This window comes from Plutella xylostella, chromosome 29, assembly GCF_932276165.1.
Source record: "Plutella xylostella chromosome 29, ilPluXylo3.1, whole genome shotgun sequence".
NCBI lineage: Eukaryota > Metazoa > Arthropoda > Insecta > Lepidoptera > Plutellidae > Plutella > Plutella xylostella.
Genome location: NC_064009.1, coordinates 1,506,700 through 1,523,583, shown reverse-complemented (window position 1 = coordinate 1,523,583; position 16,884 = coordinate 1,506,700). Strand labels below are relative to the sequence as shown.

Here is a 16,884-nt window from a genome sequence, read left to right as displayed (position 1 = left end):
ATATCGTATTGCATAGTAACGTTTGGTCAAAGTCTCGTTTCGCCAAAAATCGTATGGCATAAATCTCGTTTAGTATAAATAGGTATTTCGCATAATCTTGTTTAGCCTAATAATCGTATGGCCAAATCTCAAATAGCCTAACAATACTATGGCATAGCTTATACAAACTACTAATACTACTACTTCTTTATTCCGAGAACTGTTTTTTTTCGTATGGTATACTTTGTCCGTGATATTCTGTTGATATCATCAGTCATTTGATTGGTCTTTCATTCCGACGTTTTACTAAACATGGCGGCCGCCGTAGGCAGGATTTGTGGGGCACGACTTTTGAAAAGTTATGGTGTAGTCGGACCCCAGGTACTGAAAAACGTGTAAAACAAATTGCCCATCCGTTATAGTTTACAAAATTTCAGTTAGAAGTGCTTTTTGTGTTAAAATGGCTAAGTTATAGAGTGTGCAAAATTCCACGAAATTCGGGTGTATTTCGTCGTTTATTTCATATTTGCAGACAATTAAACGGTTTATTCCGCAATTACATTAGTGAATAACTGTACCGGGAAGATATTGTGTTTAAAAGTGATATTTTTATTTGTTAGAAAGAAGTGATAACCTATTTCACATTATGTAACAAGTACATAGAAATCTAATGAGGAATGTCAATTTCAGGTTGCACAGCTGTCCACCCAGTCCCAGGGCTGGTCTAGAAACAGAAAATGGGTAAGTCCCCGCCTAGCCCTACATTTGCCATCTACTTTTCAGTCTCAACTTTTGAAGGACAAACTGAAAATAGAACTGCAATTGCAATATAAACTTTAAAAACACTATAGATATGGGTTTATAGCTTTTATTAAAATAACATTACAGGCTGTTAACTAAATAGTGTCTTTTACTAATTACATCAACCATAATCATTAAAAGGCCAACTCTCACAAGTTACACAACATTTTTTAAAGACTTTGCTATACTATGTATATCCATTATTTGGTATTTACATTAGCTTCTATGGCTTTATATAGAAATAAGATTATTGCCACAGATTAATACCTAATGAAACTTACCTATAATTTTGGATACAGAAGGAAATGCTGACAAATTTAACTGTTCATATTTTGGATTCTCTTTTAAAGCAACATTAGATATGAGTTATGTACATGTTGACTGATTACCAATATTTTATCAATAGGAAGTTTAACCAGGAATAACATGAATGCAGCTTTTCTACATCTTTGTTTTTCATATTAATATTACCTTGAATGGGTCTTTCATAGATTAGCAGTTCTTAGTTATAGCCCAGACCCATGTCACTTAACATTTACTTGCCTTGAGGCAACCAATTTGTCTTTAACCATTCATATTCTATTCCATTTATTTTCCAGATCCTGTCCACACTAGGAGTGATGGGTGGTGGAGTGGGCGCGCTGTTATTTGCCCTTGAGCAATCAGTGCAGGCGTCGGGCTCCGAGGCGCACCCTCCTCACCAGCCATGGAACCACTTCGGCTGGTACCAGTCCTTCGACCATGCCAGGTCAGTGATTAAATATGACCTAGACTTTTTTTTAAATCCTATGGTCAATCCGTTTCTTTCATCAGCATTTACTTACAAAATTATTTATTTTGAAAATATATTTGATGGCTCTGCTTCTCTCGTGTTAATAGCATGAGATTGGTTAATGAAATATGTAGTACATATATTTATGTTTAACAGGAACTATCAATTCACTGCAAATAGTTAAAAGTGCTTTGTTTATCAGTATTTGAATAGTGAACATTTTGATAAGCAATGGGATGAATGGCTGTCATCCAACTATTACGATGACAGCATTTATTAGGGTTCCGTAGCCAAAATGGCAAAAACGGAACCCTTATAGTTTTGTCATGTCCGTCTGTCCGTCTGTCCGTCTGTCACAGCCGATTTACTCGGAAACTATAAGTACTACAGTGATGAAATGATGATGGGCACCAATATAGGGAAGCTGGGACCAGCACCAATAGAAATGAGTGATACGTCATTGAAAAGGTATTTTTTTGCAGAATATGAATAACGGAAGCGCTTGTCTTGATTTACTGTCCAATTAGAATAATCTTACCTTGAAAGTTTTTATATTTTATTTCTGTAATTTTAATGTTTTTGTTAGTTTTTCACATTCATTTTTAATTTTTATAACTAAATGATCATATTTCATATAATATTATATTTGTTTATTATCTCAGTAAATAAAACCAGTTGAAAGTAATTTCTCCAATTTCAATAATACGTGTTTACGTGTATTACGCCCTAACTGTCATCAGGAAAGAGAGTGCAATGCCATAGAAAAATACTTCCTTCCGACGAATATATTTCAAAATGGACAACTTATACGGATTTGTCGTCATAATACTTTTTTGCTCACTTGAAAAGAGCTATCCAACGATGTATGTCTCATCTTTATTGGACATAGGTCCCAAAACGCCCATTGTCATTTGATGGGAATATGTGTTGTATGAACCGCTACAAAAATATGACACTAAATAGTAAAAAAAAGAATTGGGGGTGGGGCCCCCCATACATGTAACTGAGGGATGAAATTTTTTTTTTCGATGTACATACCCGTGTGGGGTATCAATGGAAAGGTCTTTTAAAATGATAGTTTTCTAAAAAACATTTTTCTTAAAGTGAACGGTTTTTGAGATATCAGCTCTCAAAGTCGTAAAAAGTATGTCCCCCCCCCTCTATTTTTATAACTACGGGGTATAAAATTCTAAAAAAAATAGAGGTGATGCATGCTTATTAACTCTTTCAACGATTTTTGGTTTGATCAAAGTATCTCTTATAGTTTTTGAGATAGGTTGATTTAACTGTAATTTTGGTTAAGTTATTGTGCTTACACTATATTTGCTGCTACGGAACCCTTTGTGCGCGAGCCCGACTCGCACTTGGCCGGTTTTTTTTTATAATAATAAACATAATATTATCTGACAATATTATAAATTTTACAAGCTCAGACCAACTAAATTGATCTGAGTTTACAAGCTATTATATCAAATGAGTGCAATATATCAATTCTTTCTGACAGAACCAATGTAACAAAAACTTCTAAAGTGTTCTTAAAAGCCACATATTTGAAATTAAATATCATCATCAACTCTGGGTGTAGGTCTCTTCAAGGAGCACCCACAACATATCCTCAGCCATTCTCATGAGAACTGAAGCAGGCTAAAGAACTCCTCTCCCCAGATGTTGTACCCTAACCCCATGGCTATAAAGTTTAAACATCATGGAATGTTTTTAAAAAGACAAATTTTAACATAATTGGGTTCCATTAATCTCGACACACACTAACTTGAAATCTTGCCACGTGGTTAGTCATAACATCATCTTTGCTTTGTCAGCATTCTTGACAATGTGACTGTGGAATGTTATATTTATGTTTGTATGGTGGTCTCCATGAGAATAGAATATCATCATTTTATTCAACATAAAATTTTACTAATATTTGTTGATTGTTAAGGATATTGAAAAAAGTAGAAAGATAAGTCTACCACCATTACACAAAGGCTCAGTCACTGCGGAGAAGAAATGGCGAAAGAAACTCCTCAAGCATCTTTCCGTTGAAACTGTATAACTAACATTGACTAATTTGTTTGTTTCTCCCCAGTGTCCGCCGCGGCTACGAGGTGTACAAGCAGGTGTGCAAGGCGTGCCACTCGCTGCAGTACATCGCGTTCCGCAACCTCGTGGGCGTGTCGCACACCGAGGACGAGGCCAAGGCCGAGGCCGCCGAGGTGAGTTTAGAAATAAGAGTCCACAAACCAACCCGCACTAGGCCAGCGTGGTGGAATAGGCCTAAAACCGTGCCCCAGCAATGGGGACGTGATGAGTTGTGATAAAGAGTTAAGAGGAATGTTGAACATAATAAAAAGCGTCAGAAGGTAATCGGCTACTTTCTACACGATGACAAACCCTAGTATCTACTGTACCCTGCTCTAGTGTTTGTCACCAACAAGCTAAGAACTCCTTCTTAGCTTGTTGGTTTGCATCAGCAGGTTTGATTCATCAAAATCTAAAAGTTATCGTTTAGTGCAGTGAAATTTACACTATTTACAAAAAACCCTAAATAGGACTGCTGTTATTGAATAACCAAATTTAATATTGAATAGTGACGTGAAAAAAATCTTATAGGGTAAATCAGCCCAGGATCCAATTTAAGTATTAAATTGCTATTGTGAATAGTAAACCTATCACAATCACAAGCCGCAACTGTATATAAATGAAGGAATAAAAAATAAACTTCTTAGAATAGATCAATCCTGAATGAAATACCTTCCTGAACTTGGCAGCAACACCGCCTAGCAATATCACAGGAATGCTGAGCCAAAAATGGCAATTTTCCAAAAAGTTTATTCAACTTGGAAATGCTTGAAATTATTTTTATTTTACTTAGGTACTTTGGATGATCTCTTCTGAGGTTTGTCCTCTTTTTAAAAGTAATATGAGATTTCCTACACTGCTATCTAGTAATATGAGATTGCAAGAATTACGATAGTATAAAATATAAAAAAATGCATTTTTACGCGCTAGGAAATTAATTTAATATGTAATAATGCAGAACTTTTGATTGACTAAACAATAATGAGTGTTTAGTGCCTACTATGTCCACTTTATGTACGATACAAAGCATTACGTTTGTTTACATTGAATTCTAATCACTAAGTAATTTTTGGCTTCGTGCCAATTGGATCAATAGGTACTTATTGCTCTTAGTGCATGCCCACGTCTATTGTCCTGAAAGGGATTTTCAGAGGTGACACTGATTATTACATTAAAAGGATTCATGCAATATCATTGATATCAAAGTTACATTCATTTCAGACCGCGTTCAAAACCATCAATCAAATAGTTTGTATAGTAGATAGATAGAATATTATTTATTTCTATATACACACACAAGAACAGAATTACAAAGCTCATATATAGGCGCAAAAAGGCGGTCTTATCACTAGAAGCGTTTTTTTTTCCAAGACAACCTTTGGGTGGAAGAATATTTATGTTTAGTAGTATGTAGTGTAGATAGATGGCTCCGAACCAAATTGTATCACCACTATAGCTCACACTCCTGTATACTAACCCTCTCTACTCTCACAGGTGATGGTCAAGGACGGCCCCGATGAGGAGGGCAACTTCTTCGAGCGGCCCGGCAAGCTCAGCGACTACCTGCCCTCGCCCTACCCCAACGAAAACGCGGCCCGCGCTGCCAACAACGGTACGTACATTTATGCCTAGTGTACCATAGTCTGTTAGATAATGAAAACCCCTGAAACGTTGTAATATCATCCATTACACGTCATCTTCATGTTAAATTCTTGATAGATGTGTCAAAAGCCAACAACTAATCCCTTGATATGATCTCACAGAGTATGGTGAAATTGGTGAAACTCGGGGCTTAGCTTAGGGCAAGAAAATAATTGGTGGTAAAATTAAATGTCTTGCCTTTCTTCTTCTTTCAAAGACAAAGGCTTGGCAGACGGAGTGTCTAACATTGTGTTGTTGCGCTTAACTTCGTTACCGTCGCGTCGCTCCGGACGACCCTTTGACTACACTGAATGATTATTCTTGATTATCATAAAAATAAGTTTCGGAAACCACGTCTCCATCTCGACGAGTTTTATCAAGCTAGGGTAGCTCTCTCGGCCTATCAGTCCGGGTGCATACTATAGACGTGACCTGGGTGCCCGGCCACGTCCATAAGTATACTTACTAAATACATCTATTTCCTCTGTATTCTTGAGAGACACAGTCTCAGAATATAATAGAATAGCCTCCATTGTCCCTTCCAGAAAGCCAACATCACTCTACAATATACTTTAAAACCTCTATCTCTCCGCAGGTGCCTACCCACCGGACCTGTCCTACATCGTCTCGGGTCGCAAGGGCGGCGAGGACTACATCTTCGCGCTGCTCACGGGCTACGTGGACGCGCCGGCGGGCGTGGTGCTGCGCGAGGGGCAGAACTACAACCCGTACTTCCCCGGCGGTGCTATCTCGATGGCGCAAGTGCTGTACAATGAGGTGGGTGGAGTGGAATTGTAGAAGTTGCAAAATGGTTGTGGAAAGTTGGTGACTTTGGTTGGTGGAACATGTTTAGGTACGGTGGCCTGCGCCTAAAAGTATACTGGCGGAGTTTTTAAAATAGCGATCTCAAGCTCACATGCTGCTCAAGCACATCCACATAAACACCACTGCTACACACATCACACACAACACGTCCCCGGATTTATAACAGATGTAGCTGGTGCCTTCATCATCAGGGATCGCTATTTTAAAAACTCCGCCTGTATACTTTTAGGCGCAGGCCACTACACGGCTTTTAAAGATTCGTGAAAAAAAACATGTGGCCGATTGCTTGGTTGTATAGATACAGAACCAAAATTTCACGTATTTTAAAAAGTTTTATGCTACTACTTCACTTGGCTATTCGTATTCGCGTATTATTGCCAAAACTGCCATGTGTGGTCAGTATATTCGACAAAATTTTGCCAACATTTTTGGTACAGCAAACATCAAATAACAAACATGAATAGCTAAGTGTGGTGCCATCATTACATTAAGAATTGTTTGGAATAACCAACTTGTTTGGAGGGCCTCAAGCAGCATAAATACATGCAAAGCTCACATAAATTTTATTGACCTACAGTCAGCTGCATAAGTCGCTAATCGCTATACACTTTTGTACCTTGTCAAATTCACTAACTGCCTATTCATTCATTCAAACATTGACGGTTTGCTGAGTAGGTAGTTTGACAAAGTACAAACGTGTATAGCTACTTATGCAGCTGACTGTATGTTACATAAATTAGTCCAGCTGATATTAAAATCAACCTCCTTACAATCGTCTCCTAGCTTATGGTACTAATAAAATGTGCCACTGCCACCTTAGGAAAATATTAAAAACGACAAAGCCTTCTGCCGCTCTACATTTATAAAGCAGAAGATCCTAACACCCTCCCTCCCTCCCCAGGCGGCCGAGTTCAGCGACGGCACGCCGGCCACCGCGTCGCAGATGGCCAAGGACGTGGCCACGTTCCTGCGCTGGTGCTCCGAGCCCGAGCTGGACGAGCGACGCCTCATGACCATCAAGGCCATCGGCATCTTCTCCATGCTCGCCGCTGTCGTATACTACATGAAGCGACACAAGTGGTCTACCATGAAGTCCAGAAAGCTAGCCTTCAAGCCGGTATCCAAGAAGTAATAGACAAGATAGACAATTTCAAATAGGCGCAGTTATTAATTTGTTTATAATTAAATTAATTTATTGTATGTAACTCATCTTTTCCCGGAATCATGTTTGACGCTTGTCAATTGTTACCTAAGCTGGCTGTTGAGGTGGTGTATAATTTTGATATAGTATTGTTACGGTCGATTCCAGCATTTTATCGTCTAGTTAATACGTACTGCGGGCGCACAGAATTTAACGATGTTAGTTTATTTTGTCTGTGCTTGTGACGTTCGTTCCAGATAACTGTGAATCAGTGTACAGTTGAATAAATGAGTTATTCAAAAACATTATTGCCGTTTGTTTTATTTATGGAATGTACTTACGTAGTTAATAGGTCTAACCAAGCCTTGTGTTTTTTCAAACTTAGGGTGAAGCCAAACGATCGTAATTTTGTGAGATGTGCGACGCGTATTCCGACAGAAATATATGCGCGGGGACGATAAGAGAGAGGAAATTATGACCGAAAGTACGTGACTCAAAACCCACAATATTACGCTCGTTTGCCCTTACCAATTTTGTGGATCGATACGGTATCTTTGCTTTGGGTGGATTTCTTTTTTTATTTAATCCTACAACAACAGTCAATGAATTCTCTTAATAATTATTCGAAGATACATTTTTCTTATTTCGTCTCAGAATAATAACTGTAATATTTTGCATTATTTTGGTATGGTATCCCTAAAACAACCGGAAATGCATGCAGCCAACATAAAGAAATAATAATTAATCTGTGGTGATGAATGAAATAAATAGGATCTTTTCGTTCATTCGCTCAATCAGCTGTTTTTTGTCAAAACAAAACCGAAAAAATATTTTTATATTTAATTTAATTTCATGAAGACTTTGTTATGAATGCAATCGTTGGATTGTGCCATTTTTGTGAAGCTCACGGGCCACGGCCGGTATTCTGTACATTTACGACAGACGACGAGGGGCACACAACAGAGTCTGCTAATTCTACGCCTCAGTGCACTGGTTGTAGATCATTAGGTCCGGAGACTGTGCTGGTCACTAGGGATGAAGATGGAACTATCTACTGCAGCAGGGAGTCTGTGCCCAACGCTGAGGTGACGGCCTTTTTGCGACAAGCCGCTGTGAGGAGTATAACTTGTGAAGTAAGTTCGTTTGTGTTTTACCTATTGGATTTGAAAGTTTGTTTGGTTGTATCTCAAGATTCTCTTGTGAATACTACCACCTACGCACGTTTCTTACTAGGTATAAAATGACATCTCGAACCCTCTATATCCATCTACTCACGGATATTTCGTCCAATATCATTGAATATGCGAGTCAAAATGTTCCAATTTACATTTCCAGGTAAGTTGGAGTAAGGAGGGCGGCGTGGTGTACTTCAGTGACGCCCGCGGCCACGTGCTGAGCTTCACGTTCCAGCTCAAAGACACGCGTGCCCGCGGCCTCAAGCGATGGTTCTCCATAGTTGTTCTCATGAAGGATAAGATGCTTCTGCTGAATATTACTCCGCTACTGTCGGAGAATATGCAAGTTAGTTGATGATAGTTAGATAAGGTGAATAACACAAAGTAGGTATGTGATTGTTATTAAACAATTTTGCCTTCATTATAAATGTATTTATCATTTCAGTCAAGTAACAAATAACCATAGCTAGTTTTTTAAAATAGCTATTTTCATCTACAGAAAATTGCGAAGGAATTACAAGAGTATGCAGCGACGGTATATGATGAGGAGCAGAAGGTGTGCTCCCAGAGAGCTCTAAGACTCAACACCGGATGTAACTACTTTGGACAGAGCAGATCTTTGAAGAATTTAACAGGTAACCATTTAATTACAAACAAATTAGGGTATATGGTGGCTACTGTTTGATACTACACCTTATTTTATTTTTACAGGGCAAGATGATATATTCAACAAAATCCATGCTAAATTCACATGGATGCTTAAAACTGGTGCCCTGAATTACACAGAAACCCTTTACACTAGTCAAGACCTACTCAATAAGATTGTGCCTAATGGTACAAAAGGAATCTCAATATACTCACCCAATGCTTGTTCTGTGCCAACTGAAGAAGAATGTATGCCATTGAGGGTGTTAGAAAGTTTACTAACCAAATCAGTGTTTAGGATAGTCTTATATTGTGCACTGAGTGGATTGAATGTAAGTTAATTTATAACATTAGTTTATGTCATGGAATATAATGTAAGTTATATTTATGCATGCTTTTTTTCATCAACAAATCCTAAAATTCCAGATAGTTATAAAATCAAATGAGACACCAGCTAAGGAAATAGTGAAATGTCTCTCAAGATTGCTGCCAGTACTGGACAGTGAGTGTCTCCCCAATATAGGGGTAGCCAATGAGGAACAAGTTGTGCCCTCGGCTAGCAAGTGTGTCTTAGAAGAGACTCAGGAGAGACAGTTCTTGTGTAGATGGCCTGGAGTTGTGCCTAATAAGTGTAAGTATGTTTAACACCTGCATATAAGGAAACAATATAAAAATGGCGGACAGACGCATACGCTATTTTGCCCTATTCATAGGTCTATCAATACTCTGCTAAGATACTCCATCTTAAGGAAGCCATTTTTATATTGATACATCTATGGGCTTATAATTTCATCTGATACAGGCTAAAACGGTATAGATGTACTTTATTTTTGCTGTGGTTTCAGGTCCAACACTAATGAATAGGATTGAAAGTGCCATGAGCAACAATAAGTTCAATGATGATGTTTTGCATCAGCATGTCAAGTCTTTACAACTGGAATGGTTAGGGTAAGCAAGCACTATTACTTTATCTTTAAAGACCTTGTAAAATAAAGATTTAAATATGAACATGTTTCCCTATGTAATGTAAAACTATTCAACTATGAATTTAGTTCTAAGATTTGTATTTGTCTTTACAGAATAGCGAGAGCTATAAAGTCTGCAGTAGATGCTTCAGGAGCTAAATCGGAGCCAGTAACGAAACTGAAACAAGTGTTCGGCGTGACTCCAAATGATGAGCTTTTAGTTAACTATTGGATTAGTGCCTTCTGTTCCTAGTACTTTGTGATATGTACATAATAAAATAATTTATTTATATACCCCATCCAACTTTCACTTCATTTAGAAAGTAATGATAGAAAAATATTATAATATAAAATTTATTAGTAAGAAATAATTAGTTACGGGTTGCCCATCATCAGCCCTCTGCTGGACATAAACCTCTGTGAGAATCTCGACTAATCAGATAACTACTTTTCCTTCCCTCCCATCCCACAATAACCTTACTTAAAATAAAACCACAAAATTTTCTGTACTCTTATATTAAAGAATTACACGTTAGAACGACGGCTGGGCTTGGCCTGTTCGTGTCCCTTGGAGCGGACGTAGGGCTTGGTGTGTGACCGCGGCGCGCCGGGGGCGGGTCCGAAGTGGCGGACAGCCTCACGGGCGTTGCGTTGTCCCTGGATGAGCACAGTCTTGCGGCCGGTGGGCGCGCGCAGAGCCAGCTGGTCGAATGTCAGGATCTCACCTGGAATGGGAGATGGAGGATTAATGTCATGTAGAAGCCAGAAGGATTGGTATGCTGGTGACATGTTGTTTATACAGATATGGTGCAGCATCTGCAGTCCATAATTCTGTTAGTTAGGAATGTTCAATGTATTTTTGCCAGTGATAAGAGTTTGCTAATGCTATGCAATATTGGACACACCGTTGAACACATAGATAAAACAATATTGAACACAAAATTTATATTTCTTGAATTTTCATGCCTCAAGTCATCAAGTTCTTAGTATATGCTTGCTATAACATTGCTTGTGATTTATAAAGTTCTAGTTTGTTGTTGAAATGTGAGATGTAAAACTAAAATTGGCCCTAAATAAGTACAAGGCTTCAAGGAACAACACAGAAATTGTTTTTAATTAAGAATTGACTCAAGACATGAAGCCTAGACCAGATGACAAGAGTTTTGCATCATGCTCACTCACATGGCGCAGTCTCAAGAGTGAGTGCGACGGAGAACTCTTGTCATGTGTTAATAGCACACTGTGCTACAGGGCCTGGTGAATGATTAAGGATGCTCATAAATAGTATTTTCAGTTATTTGAACATACTCATCAAGCCAGTGGTCATAGATCCTGCTGAAGGGCAAAGCATGCTTCAGGACTCCTAAGTTTAATTCACTATGAAACTTTACTGAAATTATCAACAGATTTTTCCTTGAATAAAACTATGTGAAAATGAAAGTGTAACAATCTAGTAATACATCCAAGTTATATAGACAATCTAGAAAAACTAGTCCAAATATAATAATGAACACAGATTTAAATGCACAAAAATGATTGTTTACATCAACTTGCCATACCCAAAATTTAAATTAGAGCACTAAGAACTTCTACAGCTTTCTTCTTAACTCAAAAATGCAACAATAAACAAAAGCTCCATGCTACCACCTAACCTAATTATCAAACAACAACACTCACCACCAGCGTCGAGGATGCGAGCGCGAGCCTTCTCCGTGACGTGCAGCGCGGCGACGGTCATCTTCGGGACCTTGTACAGTCTGGTGTCGTTGGTGATGGTTCCTACAACCACGGCGATCAGACCCTCACGAGTGGGCTTCTTCATGTGACGTGCCAGGCGCGACAGAGATAGCGGCGGGCGGTTGATGCGGCTCATGAATAGACGCCTCAGAACAATCTGGTTGAACTTAGCATTGGTACGCCTAGCCAAATACCTGTACAGCTGAAACGAAAACAAAGTTAGGTTAGGTTATGTTTGGGTCGAGGGTTTGGAGTTATTTGGTGAATGTTGAATGGGAATTTTGAGTGAGGCGGATGACGTGGGAATATTGAGCTGTTACTTACTTTTACAAGCAGCCTCAGGTATACATCCTGGGATTTGACTTCGGTGCGCCGAACTTTCCTGTCGTGTTTATGGTTGATGTCGATACCCTGAAATAAACAAGGCAACACATTTTAACGACACTGGGGCAACTAATAATCACTTTAAACTTTCACTTCACTTAGTTTTCACCGAGATTTCATTGGATTTTTTACGAAATTCGTTTCACAGAAACTCACCATCTTGACAATCGGATGAAAAAGAGACTATAGACAAAAAATATTTTGACAGTTTGTCTTTTCTCAAATTAATGTTGCCATATAACAATACTCGATTCGATCTCAGAATAATCACAACATAGCACCTGTGGAATCGGGAAAAAACATGAATCTGGGAAAAAACTAGCAACTTGCACCCATTATTTTCCAAAACTCGTTATCATTCTGAAAACCTACATTTAAATTATTTATGAATATGTTTGACAGAGGAAACAAATGAACCAGCCAGCTGTTTTTTGTAAACATTGTCATCGTGACATTGCCAAATTTCGACCGCCGTTTTCGAAAGGGATGGAATTTATTACAAAACATCGAAAATTATGCAAAACTAAAAGTTCTGCTCGTATTCCTTCCTCGACAAAACCTCGTCAAAACAAAAGGAAGACTGTAACCCGTAAACGAAAATGTGCATGTTTTCCAGAAAATTATTCCGTAGTTGAGTTCCCAGCTATATGGAATGAACTCAGACAAAATGGACAGTTATGCGATGGAACGATTGTATGTAAAGACAAAAAATCAATACGTATTCACAGGGCGATTCTGTCCGCCGTTAGCCCATATTTTAAGGCAATTTTTATAAATTCGTTAAATAAGGGAGAGCAAGAAGAAAAGGAAATCATCGTTGACGTTCCGAGTTGTTATATGAGTCAAATTCTTGATTATGCGTACACAGGAACGTGTGTAGTAACTGCAGAGAATGTTGAACACTTGCTGCCGATAGCGGATCAGTTTGATGTGGTCGGAGTTATCCAACTGTGCTGCACATACCTTTTACAGGAATTGAGACCTCATAACTGTCTGGGAATATTTAAGTTTGCTAAGTATTATTTTTGTAGTGAGCTAGAAAAGAAAGGGAAGCTGTATATACGACAGAATTTCAGCAGAATCCTGAAAGAATGCCAAGAATTCAATAATCTTTCTTACGAAGAGCTTGAAGATCTATTGCGAGACGATGAATTGAATGTTAGAAACGAGGAAATTGTATTCCAAGCGGTCAAAACCTGGGTAGAACATGATTTAGAAAACAGGCGGAAATATATTTCATCGCTTTTGTCTTGCGTCAGGTTTGGCCACATCAGTTATAAATATTTCAAAACGAAAATACTGCAGTGGCAGCCAGTCATAAATGACGAGGTATGAGATTATTAGCTTAATTTTAAAGTACTTACATTAATTTTTGTTAGCATTAGTTAACAATTTATTTATTTCATTTACAGAAATGTCAAGAAGCACTTTACCCAGCAATGGTATTTTTAACAGTGTTGGATTCAAGACCCGGAGCGGAGGCGGATCTGAATGATCCACTGGCAAGGCCTCGAATACCGTACGAGATCCTATTTGCTGTTGGCGGATGGAGTGCGGGTAGTCCCACAAGTTTTGTGGAAACATACGACACAAGGTAGGTAATTTTATTTTTATATGGCAACACTGAGTTTATTCCTTTCTCTATGGTCTATTAATGCTTAGAATAATAATTAAAAATAGTCTTATGACAGTCGCTAGATGGCGCTAAATAACATTCCCTTTTCACCTTGCCAGGGCTGATCGTTGGTTCCTCTCAATCCACATGGACCTCACTCCCCGCGCCTACCACGGTCTCTGCTCGCTATACAACCTGATCTACATGATCGGCGGCTTCGACGGCAGCGACCACTTCAACACAGTTCGCTGCTACGACCCCGTTGCCAACACTTGGCACGAAAGGGCGTGCATGTATCAGGCGCGGTGTTATGTCAGCGTTGTTGCTCACGGTTACTATCAATAAAATTATAATAATTAAATGAAATGATTATAAGCCTTATTATATCTTAGAGTTTTTCCGTGAATAACCGAAGCAATGAAGAGTCATGAAAAATCAAATACTCTACTAGTTACCTATTATTTTATTTGATTGACTCTCCAGACGGCTTGATCTACGCGCTAGGCGGGTACAACGGTCGCACGCGCATGTCCTCAGTGGAGCGCTACCACCCGGACCGGAACCAGTGGGAGATGACCACGCCGATGAACAAACAGCGCAGCGATGCCAGCGCTGCTTCGCTGGGCGGGAAGGTGGGGAGTTTTGGAACTTTTCTTTGTAGCTATAGCTACTTTCTTTTGGCTTCGCTTACCTAGATAAGTTAAAAGTAAGTATAAGCTTCCTTTCTTTCCTAGGGCCTAAACTATGCATAAACTAACTAAACAATCTTAGCATTTACATGCGCAGAGGCTGTGTAAACTGTAAACCTCAACATGGAATATTTTGTTGTAACCTTCTAACAGGAATTCAACTTTATGGTCCGGAAGGTCCTAGTTAGCTCAGTTTCAGTCAGCATGTGCATACCAAAAGGCAAAAGGGTAAGTACCTAAGCGTTTGAGGTTCACTGTGTTGTAGTTATGAGAGTCCATGCATGACACCAGGAAAGCAGCTCCATCTTATTAACCAGCAATCACCAATTTATCAATCCCAAAAGAAACATTTACTTTGTCCTCCCCTCCCCAGATCTACATAGTAGGCGGGTTCAACGGGCAAGAGGTCCTCAGTTCGGCAGAAGTGTTCGATCCTGACTCGCGGCAGTGGACCCTGATCCGTTCCATGCAGTCCCCGCGCTCGGGGGTCAGCCTGGTCGCGTACAGGGACTGTCTGTACGCGCTCGGCGGGTTCAATGGGTACAGCCGGCTGAATACTGGTGTGTATATGGAGAATAATATATTTTTACCCCGTTTGAGATACGAATTACCCCACGACTACAGTGGCGAGTCAGTGTCCTCGGCCGATCCTCGACCAATGAACGGCTAGCAATTGACCGAGTGCTCGGCCGAGGATATTGTCTCGCCACTCTACTCGGTAGGTGTAACAAAGGCCTTAGCTCGGCGAAGGTGTTCGACCCCGACTCGCGGCAGTGGACCCTGATCCGCTCCATGCAGTCCCCGCGCTCGGGGGTCAGCCTGGTCGCGTATAGGGACTGTCTGTACGCGCTTGGAGGGTTCAATGGGTACAGTCGGCTGAATACTGGTGGGTATAGGGAGATATATATATATTTTTACCCCGTTTGAGATACGAATTACCCCATAGTTGCGGGTCCGTAAATATGCTTACTCTATTACAGTCCAACTGTAAAGTCGTGAAAACGGAAGTGGATGCTAACTAATTGTTTAAGATCGTAACTATTTAATCGATCGATGTTATAGGTATTTATTAAAGAACAAATCCGTTAAAAATCCATAATCAATCGGTATTTTATTTTTAAAATGTATGTAATAGTAAGTAAATAACTGATGATCATAGAAAGTCTTTGCAAAATCGCATTCTTTGATGTCAGGACTTTATAGTTTGATTGTACTTTTTTTTTGTATAGCTACTTGTTTTCCCTCTACTGGGCAGGCCTCTGATTGTACTTACTTTCGCAATTATTTAACAAAATAGTATTTTTGTTCCTTAATTAGATTTAATATTTAATATTATGAGATCCAACTAACCCCATAAACATGTAGACAGGTAGGTAATTAAGTAATGTTTAGGTACACACTTTACATAACTATTACACAATATATAAGTATGATATCACTTCAAAGCTATAAAAGACTAACATAAATTAATCCAAGAATTGAGCTGGCCTATTATTTGCAGGTGAGCGGCTGAACCCGGCGCGCGGCGGCGAGTGGCAGGAGGTGACGGAGATGTTCAGCGCGAGGAGCAACTTCGCCACCGCGCTGCTCGACGACATGATCTTCGTCATCGGAGGGTTTAATGGTTAGGAAGTGGAATGGACTTGTTAGGAGCTAGGCGTGTTGGTGACTAACATTAGATCTGGAGTAGGATTTGTCACCATGCATCAAAAAAACAAGCATAGCTACTCTGTAAAATAGTATACTGTGCCATGGTGAAAGGATTAATGCCTGACTGCCCAGGATGCACCGGATGTATTTTAACTCCCAACGGAAAAAGAGGGGTGTGATAAGTTTTAGGCATAGCACAGTACAATACGACCCTCGAGGAGGTTTATTAGCTAACAACTTATCTATCTCCATAGGTTCAACAACAATTCCCCACGTGGAGTGCTACGACGGCGACACCCTGGAGTGGTACGACGCGGCTCCCATGAACCTGAACCGCTCGGCCCTCAGTGCGTGCGTGATCGCCGGCCTGCCCAATGCCAAGTCCTTCTCGTATCTGGCCAAGGCAGTGCCGGCCGCCGGGGCAGACCAAGCCCACCATTCTTGACGCTGACTTGTACTTAATATTTATGTTTTATATTTCCCTAGTTTATAGCTGTTACCTATGTCTGAATCTGGCGTTGTTAGTGTCAAATGAATGTTGTGATTAGCCTAATAATGATATCATTTCACAATGTAGGTAATAATAATAGGTATCTACAGCATCGTTTTGGTATGTAGATCAATAATTTATCATGATAGTTATTTGATACGGACGATTACATAGGCATCAGCTGAAAATAAGGGAAACTTAAAAACAACACTTTTCACTAGGACTTTTATGTGACCAAGTTTGTACCTGATTTCTGTGATAATATCTAGATTGTAAATAATGTTTTTTGTATTTTA

The 16,884-nt window shown here is 39.4% G+C and overlaps 4 protein-coding genes across 4 annotated transcripts; 3 read left to right on the top strand and 1 right to left on the bottom strand.

Annotated features, from left to right (window-relative positions):
• Positions 1-209: 209 nt before the first annotated feature.
• LOC105392653 (cytochrome c1, heme protein, mitochondrial) lies at positions 210-7,546 on the top strand. Its single transcript, XM_011564316.3, has 7 exons — positions 210-360; positions 670-720; positions 1,380-1,528; positions 3,639-3,765; positions 5,126-5,243; positions 5,868-6,049; positions 6,999-7,546. The coding sequence occupies exons 1-7, from the start codon at positions 292-294 to the stop codon at positions 7,227-7,229; spliced, it is 927 nt and encodes a 308-aa protein (XP_011562618.2). The 5' UTR covers positions 210-291; the 3' UTR covers positions 7,230-7,546.
• Positions 7,547-8,020: 474 nt separating this feature from the next.
• LOC105392652 (folliculin) lies at positions 8,021-10,317 on the top strand. Its single transcript, XM_011564315.3, has 7 exons — positions 8,021-8,371; positions 8,574-8,759; positions 8,913-9,048; positions 9,125-9,390; positions 9,485-9,689; positions 9,904-10,006; positions 10,138-10,317. Exons 1-7 carry the CDS (start codon positions 8,105-8,107, stop codon positions 10,274-10,276), a joined length of 1,302 nt encoding a protein of 433 aa, XP_011562617.3. The 5' UTR covers positions 8,021-8,104; the 3' UTR covers positions 10,277-10,317.
• A 206-nt stretch (positions 10,318-10,523) lies between these two features.
• Positions 10,524-12,400, bottom strand: LOC105392651 (60S ribosomal protein L18-like). Its single transcript, XM_011564313.3, has 4 exons — positions 12,301-12,400; positions 12,085-12,171; positions 11,701-11,962; positions 10,524-10,748 (listed from the first exon to the last, which is right to left on the bottom strand). Exons 1-4 carry the CDS (start codon positions 12,301-12,303, stop codon positions 10,549-10,551), a joined length of 552 nt encoding a protein of 183 aa, XP_011562615.1. The 5' UTR covers positions 12,304-12,400; the 3' UTR covers positions 10,524-10,548.
• Positions 12,401-12,433: 33 nt separating this feature from the next.
• LOC105392650 (kelch-like protein 10) lies at positions 12,434-16,558 on the top strand. Its single transcript, XM_038115527.2, has 7 exons — positions 12,434-13,473; positions 13,557-13,738; positions 13,879-14,090; positions 14,243-14,391; positions 14,822-15,008; positions 15,950-16,072; positions 16,353-16,558. Exons 1-7 carry the CDS (start codon positions 12,556-12,558, stop codon positions 16,541-16,543), a joined length of 1,962 nt encoding a protein of 653 aa, XP_037971455.2. The 5' UTR covers positions 12,434-12,555; the 3' UTR covers positions 16,544-16,558.
• The last annotated feature ends 326 nt before the right edge of the window (positions 16,559-16,884 follow it).

Coding starts and splice junctions, on each gene's coding strand:
- LOC105392653 (XM_011564316.3), top strand. CDS start 292: ATGGCGGCCGCCGTAGGCAGGATTTGTGGGGCACGACTTTTGAAAAGT. Junction 721..1,379: donor GGTCTAGAAACAGAAAATGG/GTAAGTCCCCGC, acceptor TTTATTTTCCAG/ATCCTGTCCACACTAGGAGT. Junction 3,766..5,125: donor CCAAGGCCGAGGCCGCCGAG/GTGAGTTTAGAA, acceptor CTACTCTCACAG/GTGATGGTCAAGGACGGCCC.
- LOC105392652 (XM_011564315.3), top strand. CDS start 8,105: ATGAATGCAATCGTTGGATTGTGCCATTTTTGTGAAGCTCACGGGCCA. Junction 8,760..8,912: donor TACTGTCGGAGAATATGCAA/GTTAGTTGATGA, acceptor TTTCATCTACAG/AAAATTGCGAAGGAATTACA. Junction 10,007..10,137: donor TTACAACTGGAATGGTTAGG/GTAAGCAAGCAC, acceptor TTGTCTTTACAG/AATAGCGAGAGCTATAAAGT.
- LOC105392651 (XM_011564313.3), bottom strand. Junction 11,963..12,084: donor ACCTGAGGCTGCTTGTAAAA/GTAAGTAACAGC, acceptor TTTTCGTTTCAG/CTGTACAGGTATTTGGCTAG. Junction 10,749..11,700: donor TCGCATCCTCGACGCTGGTG/GTGAGTGTTGTT, acceptor CTCCCATTCCAG/GTGAGATCCTGACATTCGAC.
- LOC105392650 (XM_038115527.2), top strand. CDS start 12,556: ATGAACCAGCCAGCTGTTTTTTGTAAACATTGTCATCGTGACATTGCC. Junction 13,739..13,878: donor GTGGAAACATACGACACAAG/GTAGGTAATTTT, acceptor TCACCTTGCCAG/GGCTGATCGTTGGTTCCTCT. Junction 14,091..14,242: donor TGTCAGCGTTGTTGCTCACG/GTTACTATCAAT, acceptor TTGACTCTCCAG/ACGGCTTGATCTACGCGCTA.